Source organism: Aspergillus viridinutans (genome assembly GCF_018404265.1).
Source record: "Aspergillus viridinutans IFM 47045 DNA, scaffold_2, whole genome shotgun sequence".
Lineage (NCBI taxonomy): Eukaryota > Fungi > Ascomycota > Eurotiomycetes > Eurotiales > Aspergillaceae > Aspergillus > Aspergillus viridinutans.
This window is the reverse complement of record NW_025091218.1, coordinates 4,147,416-4,171,580: the sequence shown is the minus strand read 5'-3', so window position 1 is coordinate 4,171,580 and position 24,165 is coordinate 4,147,416. Positions and strand designations below refer to the sequence as shown.

General features: G+C 42.2%; 7 protein-coding genes across 7 annotated transcripts; 4 read left to right on the top strand and 3 right to left on the bottom strand.

Moving 5' to 3' along the window:
- Positions 1–8,086: 8,086 nt before the first annotated feature.
- On the top strand, positions 8,087–9,056 carry Aspvir_004880 (uncharacterized protein; the record flags this gene model as incomplete). The annotated part of the gene is made up of 2 exons (XM_043268102.1): positions 8,087–8,487; positions 8,537–9,056. The coding sequence occupies 2 exons, from the start codon at positions 8,087–8,089 to the stop codon at positions 9,054–9,056; spliced, it is 921 nt and encodes a 306-aa protein (XP_043124037.1).
- Positions 9,057–9,811: 755 nt separating this feature from the next.
- Positions 9,812–12,709, bottom strand: Aspvir_004879 (uncharacterized protein; the record flags this gene model as incomplete). Its single annotated transcript, XM_043268101.1, has 1 exon — positions 9,812–12,709. The coding sequence occupies one exon, from the start codon at positions 12,707–12,709 to the stop codon at positions 9,812–9,814; it is 2,898 nt and encodes a 965-aa protein (XP_043124036.1).
- Positions 12,710–14,754: 2,045 nt separating this feature from the next.
- Positions 14,755–15,540, top strand: Aspvir_004878 (bZIP transcription factor JlbA/IDI-4; the record flags this gene model as incomplete). The annotated part of the gene is made up of 3 exons (XM_043268100.1): positions 14,755–14,781; positions 14,867–15,182; positions 15,233–15,540. The coding sequence occupies 3 exons, from the start codon at positions 14,755–14,757 to the stop codon at positions 15,538–15,540; spliced, it is 651 nt and encodes a 216-aa protein (XP_043124035.1).
- Positions 15,541–16,149: 609 nt separating this feature from the next.
- Positions 16,150–18,446, top strand: Aspvir_004877 (transcription factor domain-containing protein; the record flags this gene model as incomplete). Its single annotated transcript, XM_043268099.1, has 6 exons — positions 16,150–16,237; positions 16,263–16,915; positions 16,966–17,129; positions 17,182–17,358; positions 17,408–17,743; positions 17,798–18,446. 6 exons carry the CDS (start codon positions 16,150–16,152, stop codon positions 18,444–18,446), a joined length of 2,067 nt encoding a protein of 688 aa, XP_043124034.1.
- A 265-nt stretch (positions 18,447–18,711) lies between these two features.
- Positions 18,712–20,291, bottom strand: Aspvir_004876 (allantoate permease family MFS transporter; the record flags this gene model as incomplete). The annotated part of the gene is made up of 3 exons (XM_043268098.1): positions 18,712–19,546; positions 19,593–20,016; positions 20,078–20,291. The coding sequence occupies 3 exons, from the start codon at positions 20,289–20,291 to the stop codon at positions 18,712–18,714; spliced, it is 1,473 nt and encodes a 490-aa protein (XP_043124033.1).
- Positions 20,292–20,830: 539 nt separating this feature from the next.
- Aspvir_004875 (DUF1445 domain protein) lies at positions 20,831–21,788 on the top strand (the record flags this gene model as incomplete). The annotated part of the gene is made up of 2 exons (XM_043268097.1): positions 20,831–21,577; positions 21,630–21,788. The coding sequence occupies 2 exons, from the start codon at positions 20,831–20,833 to the stop codon at positions 21,786–21,788; spliced, it is 906 nt and encodes a 301-aa protein (XP_043124032.1).
- Positions 21,789–21,910: 122 nt separating this feature from the next.
- Positions 21,911–24,034, bottom strand: Aspvir_004874 (putative C6 transcription factor; the record flags this gene model as incomplete). Its single annotated transcript, XM_043268096.1, has 4 exons — positions 21,911–23,035; positions 23,079–23,721; positions 23,767–23,886; positions 23,931–24,034. 4 exons carry the CDS (start codon positions 24,032–24,034, stop codon positions 21,911–21,913), a joined length of 1,992 nt encoding a protein of 663 aa, XP_043124031.1.
- Between the last annotated feature and the right edge of the window lie 131 nt (positions 24,035–24,165).

Genomic DNA, 24,165 nt, shown 5'->3' with positions numbered 1-24,165 from the left:
GCTTAGAGAGTTAAGATATAACTTACTTAGAGGGTTAAAGTATAACTAGCTTAGAGGGTTAAAATATAACTAGCTTAGAGAGTTAAGATATAACTTACTTAGAGAGTTAAAGTATAACTAGCTTAGAGGGTTAAGATATAACTAGCTTAAAGAGTTAAAATATAACTAGCTTAGAGAGTTAAGATATAATTTAGTTAGAGAGTAGTAATATAATTATAGATCTAGTATTACTATTACTATCTATATTATAAAAAAAAGTAAAAGTATTATTATTAAGAAAATTAGAATTTTTTTTATTATTAATATATATTATTTTTATTATATTATCTACCTTATCTACTAATTAATTATAGTAGTAATATAGATCCTAGTTCTAAAGTAGTTCCTTAGACTTAGAGATATTATATAACTTAGTATAGTCTTAGGTAATAGTAAATCTATTAGTATATATCTAGATTATAGTTAACTTAATAATAGATATATATAATTAAGTATAGTAGTAGTAATAAATATCTTAAGTACTATTAAAAAGCTATTTAATATTAATACTATTAGAAGGGATAGCTAGAAAGTCTAATACTATATAACTTAGTATTAGAAATTATCTAGTATTCTATTACTACTAGTCTAGAATATCTATATTCCTAGGGACTTTAGTACCTAATCTTTTAATATTAGATTTAATAATAATAAGCTAGGAGATTATACCTTCTTAGAGATAGATCTCTAATTCTAAATAAAGTTAATCTAACTAAGATAACTATTTTTATTACTATTTCTAGATCTTAAAGATAGCCTACTATAGGCCTTTCTTTTACTTTAGCTAGGTAGAAGGGATAGTATTATTAGGATATAAAAGATAATAATAATAAAAGAGATCTTTAAATACTATAGAATACTTCTTATATTAGTTAATTTACTTCTTTACCTAAGAGCTATCCTAAAAGATTAATAGCTTCTAGAATAGATTAAGAATTATTATAATAGTATATATATATCCTTCTTCCTAATATATATAGCTATAGTACTTCTTTAGCTTAGTAAAGACTATTTATAATATCTTAATAAGATATCTTTTCTAAGGGTCCCTCTTCTTCTCTAATCTTTTATTTATATCTTTTAGATAAGTAAATAAGATATTATAGACTATATATATATTATATATACTAGGTCCTGATATTAAAAGATTTATTATAAAGATATAAAATAGATAGAGAAGTTTAATAAGATATTTAAGATACTTTTACTTAGTATCTAAAAGATAAAGATACTTAATAGGCTTCTCCTAAGTATTAATAAAGATATTTATCTCTTTTTTTAGTTTTAGTATATAGTAAAGTATTAAGTATATTAAATTCTATTATATCTTATAGTTTTATAGAAAAAGATATATTTAAGATTATTAACCCTTACTAGTTTAAATTTAAATAAACTTATTATAGTATTATAGACTTATATTTATAAACTTTATAATCTTCTAAATCTATTAAGAAAAAATTATTAGAAATCTAATAATAAGAGATTTCTAGATATTAAATCTTCTTAAGAGATTATTTTAAGCTAGGTAGGCTATAAAGCTATAGATTATTATTTAATTATTTTTTAATCTAATTATTTTTTAATTTAATTTTTAATTAAGTTAGGAAAGCTCTTACTATAAGCTAAAGAATATAAGCTAGGTAGGATATATATTAGATCTTTTATATAATTTATTTTATTAAATAAGAAGGTGACTAGAGTATACTTATTAGTTATAAATTAAAAGTTATTTATTAAAAAGAACTTAGTCCTAGCTCTTTTTTAAGTTTAATTAATAATTTCTTAATCTTATTTAGTAATGCTTTTATTATCTTTATATTATTATTTATATTATTAGTAGTAATAGTAAGTACATAAGATTAAAGATTATAAAAAGAAAGAATATTAATAACTATTTTAGTAAGATAGTTTTCTATATACTTATCCTTAATTAGATAAAATCCTAGAAGTATTTCTTAAAATTTAAAGCTTTTATTAATAAAGTAAGTAGTAATAGTAAGAAATAACTTATAGTTAAGACTTATTTAGTAGTTAAGAGCTAAGGAGATTTTATCCTTTAATAAAAGTTTTATAATAAGTTCTAAATAACTAATAAAAGTAAGTTCTTAGAGTTACTCTATAAGAGTTATATAAGTAGGAATATATATATTTAGATTTACTATTTAAATTATATATCTAAATTAGATATAGTTAACTATATAAAAGGGGAGTTAATAAGTAATAATAAATTAAAGGACCTAATTAATCTATTTCTCTAGGGTATAGATATAATTCTAATAATTAGTATAGAATCTAATAATAAGAGATTAAGGGCTAAATCTTAGTAATAAAATATTATTATAAATTCCTATCTAATTTATAGATATTATAAGAACTATTATATTTCTTTATATAAATATAAAGATTAGTTATCCAATTTTTTTTTAGGAAGTTTAGATAAATAAGTAGAGTTCTATATCTATTAACTTAATAATAATATAAGGATTTATTAGAAGGGATACTTATAATCTTTATAAAATAATTCTATATTTCTACTTAACTACTTAATCTATATCTTAGTTTAATCCCCTCTTTTATATAGGCTTTAGTATAAGATATTTTATTCTACTAAGTATAGAAGTTATTATATAGCTTAATATTTATTAGATAAAAAAGTACTTAATACTATTTTTTATATCCAGGGGCTTATTTAAGTATTAATAGAATAATAGTAGATTAAGTAGAGGTAAGGGCTATAATCTTAGTAGATATTATTTTTAAAATATAATTATAAATAAATTAAGATATAGAAGAACTTAGTCTAATTATAAATTAGCTAGCTTAGACCTTAAAGGAAGACTATATATCTAACTATATATTAAATTCTTAAAGAGTATTAGTAGATAGTAATAAAGATAAAAATAATATTTTACTATAGAGATAAAGGAATTATTATTAGGGATAATTAAGATACTAAGAAGTTAGGAAATAGTAGCTAAGAAAATTTTTAGATAAGTAGATTTCTTATTTTCTATACTAAAGAATAATTATTCTAATTTAACCCTAAGCTAAAATCTTCTAATAAAAGATTAGGACCTAGTTATTACTTATTCTATAAATAAATAAATATAAGCTAAATCTACTAGATACTAAATTTTCTAACTTTATTACTAAGTTATTAAAACCTTCTTTAAGAGAAATATATATATAAAGGATCTACTATTACTACTAATATTTTAGATCTCTTCTTTTACTTTTTTAATATATTCCTTATACCTAAAGAAATATTAGTTAATTTACTAAATTCTCTTATTAAGAGATTATAATTATTAATAAAAGTATATACTATCTATAAGAGTTAAGTTAGATTACTTTAGTAGCTTAATAATAATCTTAGTAGTCTTCTTTATATTTTTATAATAATTCTTTAATTTATCTAGTATAGAATTACTTTTAGTAGGTTCTATAGCTAGAAAGCTAGGAATCTCTAGATTAGCTAGAATATTAGTTAATCTATATAGAGTATATTATTTAAGATCCTTATTAATAAAGTTAATTTATAGGCTCTAGCCTACTTCTAAAAGTATTAAGGCTAATTTTTTAAGGACTATATAGGCTTCTATATATATATTCTAAATAAAATTAGAGAATTCTTTTATTAGAAGATTTTATAAAATATCTTTAAATTAATAATATCTTCTCCTTCTATAGTAGTATCTTTATCTAGAGTATTAATTATTACTTTCTTAAGTATATAATAATATATTAATATACTAAAGACTTCACCCTCCTATATAAAGATATCTTTAATATCTTTATTATATAAGATAGGAGTTCTCTTAAGTATATTATTATTCTTAAAATTTAATTTTATAATTAAATATCTTTAGTTACTTTTATCTATAGCTTTAATCTCTTTATCCTAGAAAATATTAATCTAAATCTCTTATTAGAAGATTTAATTACTATACCTATATTAACTTATTATTAAATTAAGCTATAATCCTATTAAAATAAGGATCTATAAATTTAATAAAAATATTTATAATATATATCTAATTATAATAGTAGAATTACTAGAGATATATAATTTTATTATTCTTATATTATTATAGTCTTTTTTTAAAATCCTTCTTAATACTCTAAGTAGTAATAATAGGGGCTTCTAATTTTATCTTTTTTAAAGTTATAGAAATCTTATCTTTAATCTATTATAATAATTAATTATAATCTAGTAATAAGAGATATTCTTTTTATTAATACTATATCTAGATTTTACTAAAAAGGATCTGAATCCACTGCCCTCTATAGTTAATATATAAGTTTCTAAGTATATTTAAGTAGATCTACTTTATTATTAAATAGATAGATATAATTAGGCACTAGGATAGAGTTCTAGAACTAATTCTTTATAATATTTATATTCTATATAAATATCTTAAATATATTAGATACTTCTACTAGAAATATAAAAGACTTATTAATCTAAAATATTATATAAATTAAAATCTTCTTTATAACCTTATTAATCTTATTCTACTTAACTAGTATTAATCTATATCTTTATAAGTATGTTTCAGAAACTAATAATAAAAGATTTACTATTTATTAAAGAAGAGTAAATCTTTAATATATCTATAGTATATTATATTATATTTATTCTTATCTAGTGCTATTAAAAATCCTAAATATTAGTAGATATATAAGTAGTAATTAATTTTAACTAGTATCTATAACTTTAGCTATATAGCTAAGTTATTACTAATATTCTTTAATAGTTTTAGAAAGTTAGGAAGATTTCTACTAGTAAAATTATCCTTTAAGAGGTAGAATAGTATTATTTAATATAATTTATATATTTTTTTCTCTACTTTAATAACTCTATCCTAATCTTTAAGACTTACTAATATAGTTATATTACTAAAGATAGTAAGGTAGTGCCTTTAAAACTAATTAAAGAAGAAAAAATAAATTTAATATTAAAAGAATTAATATTTACTAATAAAATCTTTAACTCTTATTTATAAAATTAAGCTTTAGAGATATTAGTATTTCTAAGTAATCTAGATTAGTATAATACTAGCTATAATAGATACTTATATAAAATTTTATTTATTTATAAAATTTTAAATACTAAAGAAGAGATAGTAGCTAAGATATATTTTCTTTATTAATACTAAAAATAAGACTAGCCTATTTTTTAAAGAACTTTAGTTAGAGTTTATATACTTTATAATTAGAGGGGAGACTATTAATAATATTAATAATAATATATATTAATTTATTATTAATATTTATTTTATATATAATCTCTCTATTTATCTAGAGTCTCTGGAGGTAGCCTTTATTAAGAGAATCTTTATTCTAAATATTATAAGTCTATAAAAATTCCTATCTTAAGTTAGCTTTAACTTAATCTAAAATCTCTTATTAAGAGATTATTTACTCTACTATCTAATACTTTAATAAAGTTCTTATTCTAATTAATATTACCCTAGAGGGCTATATTAATAATATTATAGTATAGATTAAGGAGGGCCTCTTAGTAATACTATTTAGTCTATAAAATTAGTAAAGATATATTAAGGACTTTATATTTAATCTTTAAAAGTTTTATAATCTATAATTTAGATTACTTCTATAGGTTCTTAAGCTCTATAGCTATTAGATCTTTATTATTATTATATTATTAGAAAATCTACTTTAGATAGATATTAAAATTATTTTTACTTAGTATTATCTATAGTCTATTCTTAATTATATATCTATAGATATTAATTATAAACTCTTTCTTTAGATACTTTATATATTTCTAGTTTAGACTCCTATTACTGCCATTCTTTTAGACTAGGTTTAGATAGTAAATATTAAAAATAATTATACCTAAGAAGTACTTATCTAACTTTTTTATAATCTTATCTTTACTAATCTTTACTTTTAAAACTAATAGATCTAATATCTATATAATAGTCTTTCCCTTTCTCTTCTTCTTCTTAGATAGTATATTAATAATTTAATTCTCTTAATAAGAGATTAAATAAGATTCTAGTAATAAGAGAACTTAGTAATAAGAAAAAGAGGAATATAATAATTAAATACTATAATTAATTAAGAGATTAAAAAAATTATAATTTTATAAAATTAAAGAATATAAAGAAGATAAGATTCTATAAGGCTAAGAAGTATTCTTATTAATAATTTAATATTACTATTATATAATCTTCCTATTAGTAGTATTTAATAGTAAATATTCTTAAATAAAATTAGCTTTTCTTTATATTATACTTAATTAATTTAAATAGGATAATAGGTGAATAAATAAAGAAAGTTTAATATTTAATAAATTATATAATTATAATATAATATAGTTATTTAGTAAGTATTCTCTTATTAAAAGTTTTATATAAATATTATTATTAGATACTACTATAAATATTTTATATACTAAGTATACTATATTCTTTATATAAAATATATTAAGTAATTTAGATCTTTTATTAAGAGATTCTTAATATAGTCTTTATTAGTTTATATTATTTTAATTTAGAATAGCTCTAGTTTATAAAGGTATTATATTATTAGGCTATTTATATATATTATTTATATATATCTTTATTATCTCTTAATAATAGTAAAATATAATATTTTTATCTATATATTATCTAGAATTTATATAATCTAAAGAGAAGCTATCCTTATATAGTATAATATTTTCTTCTTTTAAGGTATATTAATTATATTATTTAGGTAGAATATTAAATTAAAAATTATTTTTTATTAAATAAATAGATAAAAAGAAGTTATTAGTAAATTAAATATAAATATTTTAAATAGTAAAAATTAAGCTTATACTACTAAACTAATTATTATTATTATAGAAGTATAGAGAGTAGTTTATTTTTTCTATCCCTTAGTATATCTCTATAAATAGGCTAGATATATCCTATTTATTAAGTTCTTAGGGATATTTAGGTATTATCTAGGCTATAAAATACTATAGAGAACTATATTATTTATATAAATAATAGATTTACTAAGAAAAGTATATATATTTAATACTAAATTACTTAGTTTTTAATAAAATATAGATTCTCTTATTTTTACCCTATACTACTAGGCCTTAATATTTAGAGAAATATAAATCTACTAGCTTATATAATTATATTTATAATTTATAAGTTTATAACTCCTAAGTAGCTTATATATAATAATCTCTTAATAAGAGATTATAGTATAATAATTAAATTATATATTATAATAAAATTTTTATATATAAAGTAAATACCTTTTAGATTATATTAATAATAATAGGATTTATACTAAGAAGCCCTAATATTTAGTATAGTAGTAGAAATTAATATAGTAGTAATTATAGTATAGTAGTATAGGAGTTAATAGGTTATTAATATATATTAATAATAAGATTAATAAGTTTTTAGATTATAGTTTATCTATAGTATCTATAATATTCTCTTAATAGGAGATTATTCTACCTACTAGAAGTAATATAATTTAAAATTATATACTACTTATAGGTAAAAGAGATTACCTATAATCTAACCTATATAGATTAGAAGGTGGATAACTAAGGTCATGGGTTTCCCCAAACCCATATAGGTTGGGTTGAACCCCTTATGGATCAACCCATATCCACCCCACAGCCAGTCTAATTACTACCATGCGGTGATGCTGTCTCTCAGCAGTTTATCGAATCTCCAAGCCTTTTGAGGAATGACAATCAGACTTTGTAGGCGCAGCCATTGGTCTAACAGAGCCCTACTCCCCAGGCCGGACAACCATCGCTTGCGTACACTCGAAGAGGTAAGCTTGTCGATTAAATCACCAATCGGCAACTTCTGCCATGACAGAATCTCGGGCAATTAGACTAGCCCTTTGCCCGCGGAGGCTGAGCCTAAGGGGATCGCGTATTGCCAATAGCCTTGTTTCCTGCGCCCCGCCTTTTCTTATGACCACATGGCAGTGCCGTGACAGATAAACAAGAGCTACAGAGTAGATATAAGTCAAGCCTGCAACAACACACAACTCTGTCAACCATCGAATTAACAAAATGGAGGACCCTTCCAGCTGGGCGGCCTACGCATCTCAAAAGCAACTGAACCGGAGCAACTGGAGATCCGTCGCGGCTAGTCTCGGCCGCCAGCTGTCCACAACCCCCGAGCATTTGTCCAGAGTCTTGTATATTCCCCGCCATGACGGGACGACCTCGCATCTGCCGTTATACGATGTTAGTTCCCAGTACGTTGAGGCGATTGGCGATGCGCCCATGGGATCTAGCAAATACACTATTTCCCTGGGGATGATGAAGCGGCCCCAGGGCGACGGCACGGATCACGTCCCTGTGGCGTATATCGTCAACTTCACCGCAGGCGACAAGGACAAGACCGTCGGGACGGTGGAGTATCGTGTCCAACCGGACTCAGCAGTGACGGAGAACGCCGAGGTGGAGCTGTATGCTTTCTCTTCGAAGTCAAATACGCAAATCGCTAATTTCTCTCAGGACAATCGGCAATGCCGATGAAGAAGCTTGCTCGATCAAAGTACACAGTGACAGTGCACAGCCAATCGACCCAGTTGCAGTCGGCGTCTCCTACCCCATTCCGCCCTCAGAGACCAAAGTCGGCAAGGTCAAGCATCCGTACTTTCATTTCCGGATGCCTTTTGAGTCGAGGATGGCCCAGTTCGAGTGGCAGGTCCGTCCAGTCGAGCATGGGCCGCTGCGATATACCCTGGTTCGCATGCCGGGCGAGGAGACCACGGGTGAGAGCAGCACTGAGCCCGAGGCCGACGTGCGTGCAATCTACCACCACATCGGACTGGGCGTGTCGATGTCTGTATCGCATAGTGAAGGTGTGCTTCTGCTACCGCCATGCACAGACCCCAAGTCCGAGGCGATGATTGTAGCCAGTGTGCTGGGGATGCTCAGGCGGGTGCGTGGTCTGGATAGAGAGAAAGGAAACAAAGGGGTGAAACACCACCGATTTGGCTCGGTCAGGAAGATACTCAAGGGGGGGAATTGAGGGGTATGATATTCAAGTTGATATTTAATGAAAGTGCTTCGTCTGAGAAAAACGACCGCAGTTCCATGCATAACTCTATGCTTGCTGTCGCACGTTGACCCCCTGAAACGACCAGAAAAGGAATAGAGCCATGGTTTATTGCGATAGTTACATTTAGTCACCAGAAGAGAGGGCTGACTACGCTGACTCGTCAAGCAGGTCGCCAATGTGTAGATCTCTGTAGGCCAGGAATAGTCGATCTCATATATTTGGCAATATAAATTAAGGCAAGAGTACCACTATTGGATCCCATGCTTGGTGGATAGCCCCAGACTATTTCTTAACGCCTATTGTCCCCTCAATCAACTTCTGTTATGTCACGGCCGCGTGATGCAGATGAGGTGGTCCTGGAAGCTACAAGGGCTCAGAGTGGATGATCTGCCTTCAACTCTTGATAGGAGCTGTCAATCATTCTCGATGCAAAGCAATGCGTTTCTTATCTGTCACGTTGAGCATTCTGTCATAAGTTCTTGAATTTGATCATATTCCTCTCTGTACAAAGTCTTGAAGTTATTAGTAATGAAATATAGTGTTTCTTCCACATGTCAAGGGACTGTGATGAGGATTAAGCATCTGGCAGATCAATTCCTAATAGTCTGTCATCAAAGCCAACGCATCCTCATATCTGGCATGTCCAGGCGTGAGCCAGATTATTCATGTTGGGGCACTCAGGTCCTAGAACTTCTCTTGACCTTCCAGCGCCTGGCTTTAGCTCTTCACTTGCCCTCCCGTGCAAGCACCGAACCGAGGTGGCTGACGCTGGCGAGAGTCTTGGGATGGTCTTGTCCTAGAGCTTTCTGTCGACCTTCTAGTGCTCGCTGATGCATGGCTTTAGCCTCATCATACTTGCCCTCCCATGCAAGCACCGAACCAAGATGGCTGACACTGGCGAGAGTGTCAGGATGCTCCGGTCCTAGAACTTTCTGTCGACCTTCTAGCGCTCGCCGATGCATGGCTTCAGCCTTATCATACTTGCCCTCCCATGCAAGAACCGTACCGAGTTGGCTGATGCTGGCGAGTGTGTCAGGATGCTCTGGTCCTAGAACTTTCTGTCGGCCTTCTAGCACTCGGCGATGCATGGCTTCAACCTCTTCATACCTGCCCTGTTGTGAAAGCACCGAACCAAGGTTACTAACCATTGCGAGAGTGTCAGGATGCTCTGGTCCTAGAGCTTTCTCTTGACCTTCTACTGCTCGCTGATACATGGCTTCAGCCTCTTTATACCTGCCCTGTTGTGCAAGCGCTGAGCCAAGGTTATTAGCCATCGCAAGAGTGTCAGGATGCTCTGGCCCTAGAGCCTTTTCTAGACCTTCTAGTGCTCGCCGATGCATGGCTTCAGCCTCTTCATACTTGCCCTGATCGTTGAGCACTGAACCAAGGTCGTTAACGCTGAGGAGAGTGTCAGGATGCTCAGGTCCAAGAGCTGTCTCCATGATTTCCAGAACATCAGTGAAGAAAATTTGAGCCTCATTATATCTTCCATCCCTCTGCAGACACCCTCCTATCCTTAAAAGAAATCCATAATACTCATGCCGACAACTTTGGAATTCTTCACTGTTTGCCAAATAGAGCGCATGTGGTAGGTAGTCCCTCCATATTTTTCGATTGCCATGGTCATCATCAGGAAAGACATCATCTAACTGGCCTGCTGCTCTTTCTGCCCAAATATCAAGAGTCTTGTCTATTCGCATCCAATTTCGAGTCGCAAGATGCACAAGTCGATGAAGACTAAATAGACTGTCGCAGACCTGTGCAGTAATAAAGGAATACGCCTTCAGAAGACCTATTGCCTCTGCTTGTTTTTTTGGTGAAGCTGCAGGTGGAAGGATTGACCGCGGGATATCTCGTGGGTCAATACAGGCCATGAATGACAAATAGTCAGCTGCTAATTCATCCAGTCGCTGGATCTGCAGGAAAGATATCCACCAGGTCATCGCCACTGGGTTCTGAATCTCAGCATAGCGTCCATCGTCCTCGAATTCCTCGCTTAGCATTTCAATTGTGCTTCTCTCTTGCTCACCTAACAATGACCGATACTCAGATAACGAAATCTGGTTTTCGTTAATATAAGCTGCAGCTTGACTGATTGCAAGGGGCAGAAAGCCAAGCTGCTCAAGGAGTGCAGTAGTGGCACAATCGTCCTGTAGCAAACCCTTTTGTATGAGTAATTTGTCGAATATCTCTTTGGCCGTGTTTGGATCCACCTCAGGAATGGATAACACCTCCTGTGACGCCAACTTCACCGCGAGCTTTCGGTTACGCGACGTAAACAGGATATGACCATCTTCATTCTGGGGAAGAATGTCCTTGAGCGGCGGCGTAGTCTTGCTTCCCTTAGTCCACATCTCGATATCATCAGCATTGTCGAAAATAAGAAGCCACTTTCCAGCGTGTTCTTGGCTGAGGAAGGTTTTGACTTGTTCTTTTACCTCTGCTGGCTTTATATCCATCATTCCTAAGCTTGAGGCAATGCTCAGATAAGCTTGTTCGATATTCTCATAGCTGGTGCATGGGATCCAGAAAATCGAAATTCCTGGAACTGTTTCTCTTGCGCGATAGGCTAGCTCCAGTGCAATCTGAGTTTTCCCAATTCCACCTAGTCCACATATAGCAGACTTGGTGGGACCTCTTGAGTGAATAATAGATTGTTCAAGACTGTCAATCTCATTCTGTCGGCCAACAAACCGTGGATTTCTCGCGAAGGGGACCATCCAGCGGCTTCTTTTTTCCCTGCTCAGATCATTGCTAGACAGAGGAACCACTTCCAGCAGAGCTCGTGCATAAGCAGCTGCAGTAAGCGCTGCATATCCCTGCCATTGCTTATGTTTATGCGAGTCACAATAGTCACAAATTCCTCGGATAACCAGGCAAGGTAACTGATCCACCAACCCGGCTGCCTCCATTTCAAAGCAGAGAATGCCCAACTCTTTGGCAATGTCGTCTCGTATCTTAGCGTTCTTCATCACTTGATTCCCAGAAGCAATCTGCCCATAATGAATGACCGGCTCATTGGTTTCTCGTGTTGTACGGACTACTAGCTGGGACTGATCACACAGTGAACAGTCAGCGCTCTTGCTCTCATGACCATAGTCCGGTTTGAACAGCCAGTCTTGGTCTGGTCGTGAGAATTGTTCGTGCATCCTTTGGTGCTTCTGAACTGTCTCTGATATACTTTTCTTGATGAGTGAGTCTCTGACCATGTAATCACTGCGTATTTGCGAGACTGCGGTGAGCAGGTATTGTGGGGGCTTGTTAAGTGACCCAGTGCGCTGCAAACGTCCGTCTCGAAGTGTCTTCCCATAGTCATATTGGATCACGCCTCCAGAGGTCGCAGTTGGTATGCTAACGACCACATCACCAAGGCGAATATCTGTGTCTTGGCTGGGCACCCCGCCCCCGATTCCTACCATCAACCCAAATCGAAGAGAAGGAAAAGTCGGCAACATGTGAGCGAGCACGATTGCCGCAGATGTGGTTCCGTAAACATCGGACGGGAGACAGGCCACTACCACATTGTGACCGGCAATATTCCCAAGTGTGTAGGCATTGTGGTCGGTTTTTGGCTGAAACAGTGAAGGATGGACTTTATCCAGCATGGTCTTTGCGGCCGCCATCTCCAGGGGCAAGGCGCAGATCCATGCTAAGGTGTAGTCGTCGTGCCTGAAGCTCATTATTCATAGATAACCAAAGTCTAGTGCCGAAACTAGCAACATATGCTAACTTTGGTACCCTGAAAAGATAACCATAATTCAGATCGAATATACATCCAATCAACACCCTTATGAAAAGGCCAAGCAGCAGGGGATACGTAATGTTTATTCACATTACCCTACCTTTTTGTAATACCATTGCTTTTGAGTTGAATTTTATTAAATTCATATTCCCGGAACAGTCCGCCAAACAGCACCAGCTATTTCCGAGGGGTTGGCATGTCAGCATAGTGCATTAAAGTAAGATAAGTGCAGTAGAGCAGTAAATGGAGCAAGCTTGAGAGGGAACACTGGTGACGCGCGCTGCCGTACGCGGATGCTCTGAAGTGATGAAATAAAAAGGAGGAAGGAGAGAACCAGGTGTCGATTGGTGTTATTTAGATTGAGAGAGTACATCAGCGTAAGATGTCTTTCGCACTCTATGAGATCGTCGTTCTAGAGTCGGCAAATCTGCATGAGGCGTTGACACGGTGTTATCCACCGCGTCTAGCCGTGTTATTGGTATCCCTCCGCCGTCATCTAGGGCCGTACGACCAGTGTTGGGGGGACAGCAAGGTCTCGGGTAGCAGTGTAAGAGACGTCCGGGTAATCAGTAGGTGAGCCGGTGTCCAGGCGGCGAGCTCAGGTCGGGAAGTGCGTCGCAGTAATAGCTAACCGTATAGATCTAGAAGGAGCCAACAGGAGAAAGCAGAAAGAAAGAAGATATGCAAGCCAGGAGCAGTGTTAGTAGAAACTAACCAAAACAGCACAAATGCTAGTCCCAAAGAAGGAATAATCAAGGAGCGAATTGTAGGTGGGCGTGTATTGAAGACCACAGTGGTTTTGCAGCATTTTCGTGCAGGCCGCTTATGGCGAAGTACCCTTCTCACTCACTTTGTTTATTTCAGGGCACAGCATCTAGTTGCAATGATTGTGCTAATACATTGCTAGCTATGCATACCTGAAGCTACAGTGCTGCACAGCCTGCTCAGGGTACTGAAGCAATGCCTGATTCCTGATTAGGAAACAGTAAGAAGAGGCGGGATCTGCCCCGCACTGGCGTCTAGATCAAAAAGCTCAGCCAATCAAAATGTGAGTCAACATGAGTCATTTTGGCTCATTTCTTGGCACTTGTGAATTCAAAGACTAACCGTTTCCGGCAATTAGGAATTGGCCAATCAATATCATAGTCATTTGTTGGACATTTGACAGGTATACACAGTACACAGTACACAGGTGAGTGAGGATGATACAGAATGATGTTGATATATTGGAGCCTGAGAGACAGAATAAAATAGTGTCTGATAATGCTGGTCATTTCGACTCATCATGAGCGTAGATGATAATTGTAATAAGACATACAGATAATGACATATAAAGAATAGCTGTCAGAGTAGTAGAAGTAGAGCTGGAGCATTGGACAGCGTGCTTCCGATGGAAGACTAAGTGGATAGATAGTTTCTGGTAAGTCATCCACTGTCCCAATATATTGCTTGCAACCAAGAATGATTATACCCTCTGAGCTGATATGCGTGGCATTCTGAAGCTCTTGAAGATGCATGATGGAAGACATCTTCAAAGATGAGTCGACATCTTCTGACTTGATTCTTCTTGTTCTGCCTGTCGTTGAGACTTACAATGACCTGCCACTGACTGTTCTATATCAAGGCCACCTGTTTAACGAGCTTAGGGAGGACGGAGTAGGAGGAATGAACGTGAATGGTCAATAATCACTCAATATTAACTATCTCTATCTTTAGACTTTCTGTAGGCTGGATGACCAATATTAATTAAGACTGCGCCCCACCCGCAGACTTGGTGCATCTGCAACTTATAAAGCGCCATCCCCCCGCTTACTTTTACCCTTTCTCCTTCTCATCCATCATCGTCGCTCTCGACGATCCAGGCGCCCTTTTCTTTAATTCTCTAAAAACCCGCCGGGTCACAGACCCGGCCTAAAGTATAGAACAATGTCGGCCACTGCCATATCCGCGCAGGTGGCCCGCCAGACCGGCCCCGTCTTCTTCCAGCCTCAGCAACTCGCATAATTCCCATCCTGGACATCTCCCACCGCATCATCAGTTTTCCCCCTTTGAGTTCTACGATAGTAACCCAGCGTTTTGTTCTCCAAACTTTGTCTTTCCGGATACCAATCTCGATCTTGCCTCGTTTGCTCCCGACCCGCCCTTGTCATTCTACGACACCGACCCATCTGCCTTTTTACCTTTACCCCCCGACCTCGCTGGCTTCGGTGATCTGGACTATGCAAGTCTACCAACGGAGACTTCCAGTTCGCCGTATGCGCCCGATTCGTTTGGCTTGACTGCGATTTCGACTCCTGTTGATGTGAACGACTCTCTGCCTTTTTTGGACATTGATTCCTCGGCCACAGATTCAGGTATTCATCATTAGTTCTGACTGGAACCAGAATCATACTGATATTAGCAGACACACAAATCAGTCACGGCCAACTACCTCTGCTCATGCCCGCCTCGAGACCCCCGCCCGTGTCCATTACTGCGGCGTCGACCTCCAAGGACAACCCGCCCAAGGAGACCCCGAATCGGGTCTCGAAGCGTCAGCTGAATACCCTTGCGGCGCGGAGATACCGCCAACGACGGGTGGACCGGATGAACGAGCTTGAGGCGGAACTGGAGAAGGTGAAGCGGGAGCGGGACGAGTTGAAGATGCGGGTGTCGAAGCTCGAGGGGGAGACGGAGGCGTTGAGGGGATTGTTGAAGAATAAAGAGAAGTAATCGGTTAGTTTTTGTGTATATTCAATGCGACATACTCTTGTAATGTCCCCCTTGTTGTCTCGTGACGTATTGACAAGATAATGTTTGTCCGTGTCCATCCGCCGTGGCGTACATCCAGCTTCCAGCATACCGAACTCACATATAACTAGAGACCACTGCTAGAAGATGCGATATAATATCTTACTTACTCCACAGTCTGATTCAAGGTATATCAAGATTCTGACTGCGTAGATATCGGTTTCTGTCGTTGAGATGAACCTTAACAGGTAATGACTGTCCTCTGTACATCATGCGGCTGATCTCCCACAAGTCAGGCTCTATCCGGATTACCAATCGACCCATTCCAGAGTTACCGAAGACGATTTCCAAGATCGACGGCATGTAAGCAGTAGAGAGACAGAGGTAAAGGGATAATAACAAGAGAGTGCCGTGACGTCATTGCGCATCATACGCCGAACCACAGCACCAACTGGTTCCTTTCCCTGGGAAGAGAAGATTCTGTCGAGATCCGTGCCTCGTCCCCAGAGCCTCCATCTTTAGATTGATCTTCAGCTTAACCTTACAGAGAGTGTTCTAGACAGTGGGCGATGTGCCCAGGGCTTACCCACCATGTCCCCCAACAATAACGGCAACAACGAGAGCCACACCCTGAACGAGAACGAGAGCGAGGACCAGAGCAAGAACGATGGAATCACGAGTAAGGCAGGTAAACTGCGTCAGAGATGGGATGGGCAGAAGCGATGCGCTAACCATCTCCCACAAGCAGAGCATGGAGCTGGCCCCCTGCACCAGCTGCACCGGGCTAGACCGGCCAGACGCATCCATGGATCTGAACCCGGGCGATGAGGACGACGTGGACGACGTCGCGGCGAAGCTGATCATGGAGGACCCCAGCTACGACCGGGAGATCCTTAGGGATCTGCTCAATGTGATGCGCCTGGTGGACGACGCACACGTGCAGACGCTGCTGGGGATGATCCGCTCCGACTGCTCGCTGGAGGAAATGAAACACTTCGTCGACAAGACCTGGAAGGATGTGCAGGATGCCGGCCGCGACGGGGAGACGGTCCAGCGGCTGCAGGATATGCGGATGCGGGTGCGCATCGAGAGCGGCGAGCCGGCGTTCCGGCCCCAGGTCATGGATATCCATTATCTGTGCGACGGGGCGCCGTACAAGGTGCCTGCGAAGCCGTGGACGACGGTGACGGATGACGACGCGCTGGTGTCGCATCTGATATCGTTGTACTTCACCTGGGATTATCCCTTCTACGCGTTTGTCGATATGAAGGCGTTTGTCCAGCATATGCAGGACAGGAATACCAACTCGGACTTGTGCAGTCCGTTTTTGGTCAATGCCATGCTCGCCAATGCATGCGTATGTTTTTCGTTTAGTGTAGTGTTGTGTCGAGCTGCTGACAGCAACAGCATTATTCACAATACTCCGAGGCATATGCGATACCGGGCGATGTGAAAACCAAGGGGAGTGATTTCCTCGCCGAAGCCGAACGACACATGCATAGCTACCAGCTCGAACGAGGAACAAATGTCCAACTTGCGTCTCTGCAGGCGACACTGCTTCTGTATGAAAGGTAGGTGCCTGCCCCAAACCATTGCCACGTTTGCCACGTATTGACAGTGCAGGTATTCCATGTCTGGCGACGACGACCTGGGATATACCATGTTGCACCGCGCCATCGAAATGGCCGAGACGCTTGGCATCATCAACGGCCCGGATCTCGACCTGGACAAGCTGCAAATGTCCGAGGAGATGCGGTCTTCGATCAAACGAACCGCCTGGGGGTTATTCCAGGTCGACACGTAGGTCCTTGTACTCTGCTCCGCTCGTCTGCTCCTGCTGACTGCATAGCGTCGTGCATACCAACTTTCGAAAACCGAGCAAAATCCACCACGTGTGCGTCAAGCGCATCGACCGCGACGAAAGCCAACCCAGCGAGCTATGGGTTCCTTATCCGACAGGCAGACCGCCTCGGCCGTCCTTCCTAAGCCAATACTTTGACGAAGCGTGCCGACTGTCCTTCATCGCGAGGGACATCTCCCACCATCTGTATCAAGACCCCCAACCCGACGCCACCCAGCACGAGCGAAAGAAGGACTTTTACGACAAGCTCCAGGACTGGGAAGGCCAGCTCCCGGACTTTTTCGATCCAGCCAGCAAACCCCCGGCCCACATCCTCTTACTGAGGTTGCCTCCCCCCTTTCCCTTGGCTTGGCCTATTGACTGACGATATGAACGCAGGATGCGCTACCACGCCATCATGATCAGCCTCTCGCGCGACGGCTTCGGCGTCCACACCTTCTTCTCCGAGCAAGAAGGCAAAACACAGACCACCGTGCCCCCCTCCAGCCAGCTCCCGCCTCACCTCCGCGACAAAGCAACCGAGCAGAGTCTCGCGTCCGCACGCGCCATCGCCGCCCTGGTGCGCATCCACCGCGAGGAATACGGCATCGGCCGCACGCACCCGTTCACCACGTACGCGATCATGGTCGCGCTGTTCACGATGCTCGACCACGCGGCGTTCGATATCCTCGACAGCGACTTTCTGTCCCTCACCAGTGCGTTCTCGGTCATCGCGTGCCGGTCGCAGGTGGGTCGCAATCTGTTCCATATCTTCCGGCAGTCGGTAAGGGCGCACGACCAGGAGGCGCGCGTGCTGGAGTCGGACCAGGCGCCGGAGGAAATCAAGGAGCTGTTTGGGCGGTATCCGCGCTCGCAGAAGCCGGATAAATGGGATGACTATGAGGATGGGCTGGATAAGTTGGGGGAGGGCGAGGGGAGGGATGTGGCGGCGGTGGATGGCATGAGGATGAGGAATTATGCGGCCTCGGGGGTGCGTGATATGTTGAGAAAGTATGAGAGTCTGAGTCTGGGGCATGATCGGACGTAGCTTCTGCATGTATGTATATGAATATGAGTACACGGTCGCGTCTATCAACCATTTCATATCATACATGCACCGAATTAGTTATCACATTCTGTCATATACTCATACCACTGAGGTAAAGTGTCCAGACCACTAGTAAGTGGTATCTGATACTGAAAATCATGGGCAGAAATGTATATATACGAGTCAAACTACCTAGGTCTTGTATACTCCCATCCCGCAAGTGCAACCAGTATACTGTAAGCAATGCTACGCTTCGCTTCGCAGATTAATAATGATACACAAAATCCAACTCCTTATCCCCCGTCCTCACAGCCCTCGTATCCTCCTTCTCCCCCGCCTCAATCTCCCGCTTCAGCCCATTCTCCCGTCGCAAATACACCGCATGCCCCAGAATCACCCCCTGGGCCACGACCAGCGCCCCCAGCGAGAACGAATTCCCAAGCACATACGGCGCCGTCCGGTAGATCTGCCCCGAGACAATCCCCGCCAGGTTCCCAATCGTCTGCTGGAGGCCGATCTCCAGCGCGCGGCGGTAGTGCGGCGCCACATTGACATTCAGCCAGGCGATGTTCAGCCCGACCCCGGTGTAGGTCGCTATCCCGATCAGGTACGTCGCGAAGTACTTGACTGCGTTATTCGAAACCGCCAGGAGGAGGATATACCCGACCAGCCCGAAGACATTGGTAACCAGCAGGAACAGCGCAAAGCGGCTGTATCGATCCGCCGCCCACGCGACACTCACAAACACAATCGCTGCCCACAAGTACACCGGCACGGTGAGGATATTGCTCATGAGCGAATCGTACCCGGTCCCCTTGAGGATGGTGGGGAGGAAGGTGCTGAACCCGTACAGCAAAATATCCTGGCAGAATTGCGTGACGGCGCTAAAGGCGAGTTTGGGGTCGGAGACGGCGATCCGCATCTCGGCCCAGGAGAACTCGTCGCTGCCCATGTAGGCGCGGCGCTGCTCGTTGCGCACGCGCATCATGTGCTTCTCGTCGGGGGTGAGGAAGTAGGCGTTGGCTGGGTCGTTGGGGAGGCCGAACCAGATGAGGAATGCGCAGATGAGGCTGAAGAGGCCTTCGATTATGTAGACCCATCTTCATTCGTTAGCATTTTGTTTCAGGTGAAGTGAAGGAGAGGTACCTCCACCCAGCCTTCCCCCCAATGCCATCCATATGCAAAAGTCCATACGCAAGCAACCCGCCAAACGCGCCCGAGATGGCGGCGCAGCTCATGAGATACGAGACGCGCTTTGCCTGCTCCTCGCGGCGGTAGACCATCGTCAGATACAAATTGAGGCAAGGGAAGAGGCCTGCCTCGCAGGCGCCGAGGATGAGCCGGGTAGCGTAGAGCGCGGGGACGTTCGTCACGAACCCCGTGAAGACGGTCGTGATGGACCAGACGATGCACAGCCCCGTGAGGATATTGCGTGGGGTGAGCTTCTTCATCAGCACCGCCCAGGGTGCCTCGAGGAGCACGTAGGTCACGTAGAAGATGGAGACGGCGGTGGAGAATTGGCTGGGCGAGGCGCCGATGGCTTCGGGCATGCCTGCTACTTTGACGTTTCCTATCTCGTGTCAGTACTCAGTAGCCAGGTTAGACAGCAGGGTGGCTGGAAGAGGATGTACCGATGTTGGTTCGGTCGAGGAAGCAGGAGAGGTAGGTTAGCATGATGATGGGGACAAAGGCGAGGTCGAGTTTGAGGAGGAGTTTGCGCTCCTTTTTTGGGTCGAGGACGACATTTTCGATGGCGATGCCCTGGTCGATGTCTTGGTCTTGGGCATTGTCGTCATCCAGGGGTTCCTGGAGGGAGGGTTTGTGGTCTACTGGATCGGTGGCCATTTCGTCTGACTATGGAGTATAGACGACCAAGTCTGGATGCACTGGCACTGCTCTTATAACGGGCTCATTTAAAGTAGCAGATCGGTAAATGATAGCATTACCCCGGAATCTGATAGGCAATATGGCAATGGGTTATCTTCCGTAATGAAAACTGCCATGCCAATCATCTCCTTCGGCCGATCATCCCCTCATCGGGCCGACGAAACAAGCTATTGAGGTGATAACAGTGGGGCAGCATGGGGATGGAGACACTTTAGTCTGTGGCTATTGGAGAATTGGGGTCAAAGCATTAGGCAAGGTTAATGGCGGCAATTCAATCCGTGGCTATCGGCTTGAATCCTGAATCCTGATAGCCAGGAAGCCTATCTCGGAGCCCACATGCCGATATCTGGGGTATCCTGAGCAGGTACCGCCGATGCTGTAGATAGACACACTCCATATGATATTGATAGTAGATATCTGGGGTGCATCCACTCTCTACGTACATCCACTCCATCTCGTGTTCGTAGGTTCGTAACCATACCTATCAACTGAGCAAAATGGGCAGCATCACCACCACCGCCAGCAACATCATCACCACAAAAAGTGACACAATCGACACCAAAAGCGACAGCAGCAGCTACACCATCCGCCTCCTCGCCCGCCAAAACCTCATAACCAACACCTCCGGCCTCGCCCCGGGCTCCCTACAAGCCAACCTCCTCGTCCTCCCCTCCCGCTACGCCCCCGACTTCCACGCCCTCTGCCTCCGCAACCCCGTCCCCTGCCCTCTACTAGGCATCATTCCAGCCGGAAACCCGCACACCGTCTCCCCAGCCGCCTGCATCACCAACCCGGATTTCGACCTCCGCACCGACTTCCCCCAGTACCGCGTCTACCGCGCGGGCCGCCACATCGCCAGCACAAAGGACCTGAAGGGTGTATACACGCCCGACCACGTGGGGTTCCTGCTCGGCTGCTCGTTTAGTTTCGAGGATGCGCTGTGCGAGGCCGGGTTGGTGCCGCGGCATCAGATTACCGGCCGCGTGGTCGCCATGTATCGGACCAGGGTGCCGCTTATGCCTGCTGGGGTGTTCAGCGAGGCGTGCATGGTTGTCTCGATGAGGCCGTATAAGGCTGCTGATGTGCAGCGGGTGAGGGAGGTGACGAGGCCGTATGGGGCGACGCATGGCGAGCCGGTTGCGTGGGGGTGGGACGGGGCGGAGAGGTTGGGGATTCGTGATATTAACGTGCCGGACTGGGGTGAGGCGCAGGTGTTTGAGGAGGGCGAGGTGCCTGTTTTTTGGGTAAGTATCACCTACATCTTGTGGCGTATTGAGGTGGGGGCTAACGGTGTAGGCGTGTGGGGTGACGCCGCAGTTGGCGGTTGAGATGGCGGGCGACAAGATCGAGGGGCTGGTGTTTGCGCATGAGCCGGGGAATATGTTGATTACGGACTGGACGGCGGGGGATCTGGAGGCGTTGAGGGAGAAGGCTGGGATTGCTATGCCTATGTAACTGCAGATATACCCCGTAGGATAAAGGAGCTTCGTCTGCCAGTACATCGAGCAGTCGATGTATCGCATTCAGTTGTAGAACGGCCAGTCTTCATATGAGATGATCTGATACTGGGGGCTCAGTCAAAACAAATCTCGCATGACAGTCGACAGATCGCCCCCATAATCATACATATACCCATTGGCCATCCTGCCGTTGCCATCGCCATCGTCAAAGACCTGCGTCACTCCCATGATCTGATTCTCCAGCGTCCCCACGGCCTCAAACCACTCCATCAGCTCCTGCGTCATCTGCACCCCGTCCTGTGGCGTCTGGCCCTGGTTGCTGGTCGGCGCCATATCCACCGTCTGATTAGCAGTCAAGACACGCTCAGAAGCCGACTGCCGAAGCCCAACCTGCGGCCCGAGCTTACGCAGGCTCTTGATCGATTTCCACAGTCGCCGGGAAATGTACGACTGCGTGGAGAACCCCTTGACCAGCTCCAGGGCCATGTAAAACTCCTCCTTGCAGCGGCTGCTGAACTGGCTCGGCGCCTGAACCACAGCCAGGAACAGCACGGCCAGCGCGGACACTAGAAACCAATTAAAGGCAACCTGCTGCAGCTGGTAAATGTCCGACGTCTCGTTCAGCCGCGTGATGAAGCGGATCGTGTCCTTTGCCAGGTCCACGGCCGTCTGACACTCAGCCGGATACCGCACGATATGGGCCGCCGAGTGCAGGACAGGCCGGTGAATGAGCATGCGCAGCTGGTTGGCTCGCAGGTACAGTAGCGAGCGCAGCCGGCGGATGCTGCGTGGTTCCGTGGCTGGGCTGTCATCCCCCAAACGCAACGACGCCGGGATGGCGGCTGTCCATTGCAACACCTGCCAGTCCAGGTAGTTCATCTCGTCCTTTTTGATCTCGCCGGTATTGTTGAAGGCCGAGATAAACTTCCACACCTTGGCCGCGATGCGACTGTACCGGATCATCACGCGCAGATACGGGGTCGTTTCCTCGGGCTCGGGCAGCCAGGGGTCGATGTCGCTGTCCTCGAGAGAAAAGGGCATCCCCGTGCCGAAGCTCCAGCGCATGTCCAGCGTGTAGATGGACCAGAACAGCCGCAGGACTCGATCGCGGCCGGCCGCCACCACCGTCGGATGGCTGAGCGTCTCACGCCGGTGCAGGCCTTTTTCCAGGCACATGCGCTCGACGATGCCGATTGTGCGCCACGCCAGTGCCTCTTCGTCCATTTGAAAGTAGAAAATCGCCTAACCATTAGCATCTTCGCGTCATGTAACGGGAGAGACTCACCACCAAAGTCAAAACGATAATCCGGTCGATCTCCGGCGCGCCCCAGACACAATCGTCCGCCACATCGCGCACACTCTCAAACAACCGCATGGCCAGCTCGCTGCGCCCGCTCGCCTCCGCCGTCAGCGCACACGCAAACACCAATCGCAGGATATACACGTCGTAATCCCCAGACCGCAGGGGAAGTCGGGGAGACAGCCCATAGAGACCTTCCACCTGCCGCAGTAGCTCCTCCAGCTCCAGCACGGGGTACATAATCCCCATCTCCTCCTCGTAGACCCCACACAGCCGGATTGCCTCGGCCTTGCTGATCGTCCAGAGGGGGTCCTTTAGCATCCCGAGCGGGGTGCCATCCCCAAGCGGCGTGACATCCCCGTCATCCCCTTCCTCGCCGGCTTCGTCCCCGTCCCCGTCGCCATCGACAATCCCCCGGCGCTGCAGACTACTCTTGGCTAGATCAAAACTAAAAGCCGAGGTCGTAGGACCCTGAAAGGTCAACTCCCTCGCTGACGAAGGTCGACGGAACGCCCGCCCCTGATCCTGCGGTGAGGCGCCAGGGCGCGAGAGTGCGTAGACCGCAGCGGAAAGCGCAGAGATCTGCTCCTGCATGGCGGACATTTGCTCAATGAGACGAGTTATATTCCTGCTTTGTCAGTGTGCATGTCGAGTGAATGAATGGATCACATACTGCTGGTCACTCGAGTCGGGTCGCGGCCTCTCCGCATAGACGCATTCGATCTGTTGTCGGCCGCAGCGTTGACAGGGTGATTGGCCGTCGCATTTGATCTTGCGGCGTTGGCATTCATTGCTGACACGGTTAGTTAATATTGTTGTCGCAGGTGGTAGGCTCACCATGCTTTGGTGATGTATTTCCGCCGTCGTTTCCGGGGACGGGAGTTTTCGTCCCGGGCATTTGGCCATGTGCTTGGGACTAGAGGGGTTTGAGAATGGTCCATATCTCTTGAGTACGATGTGTAGCATAGGAATAATGAAGGAATTCAAGTGTGACTGTGTAGGAATGAATGCAGATGGGAAACGCGGGGATTCCGTCCGACAGCGGAATTAGTGCCTCGTGTTGGTGCCTCGT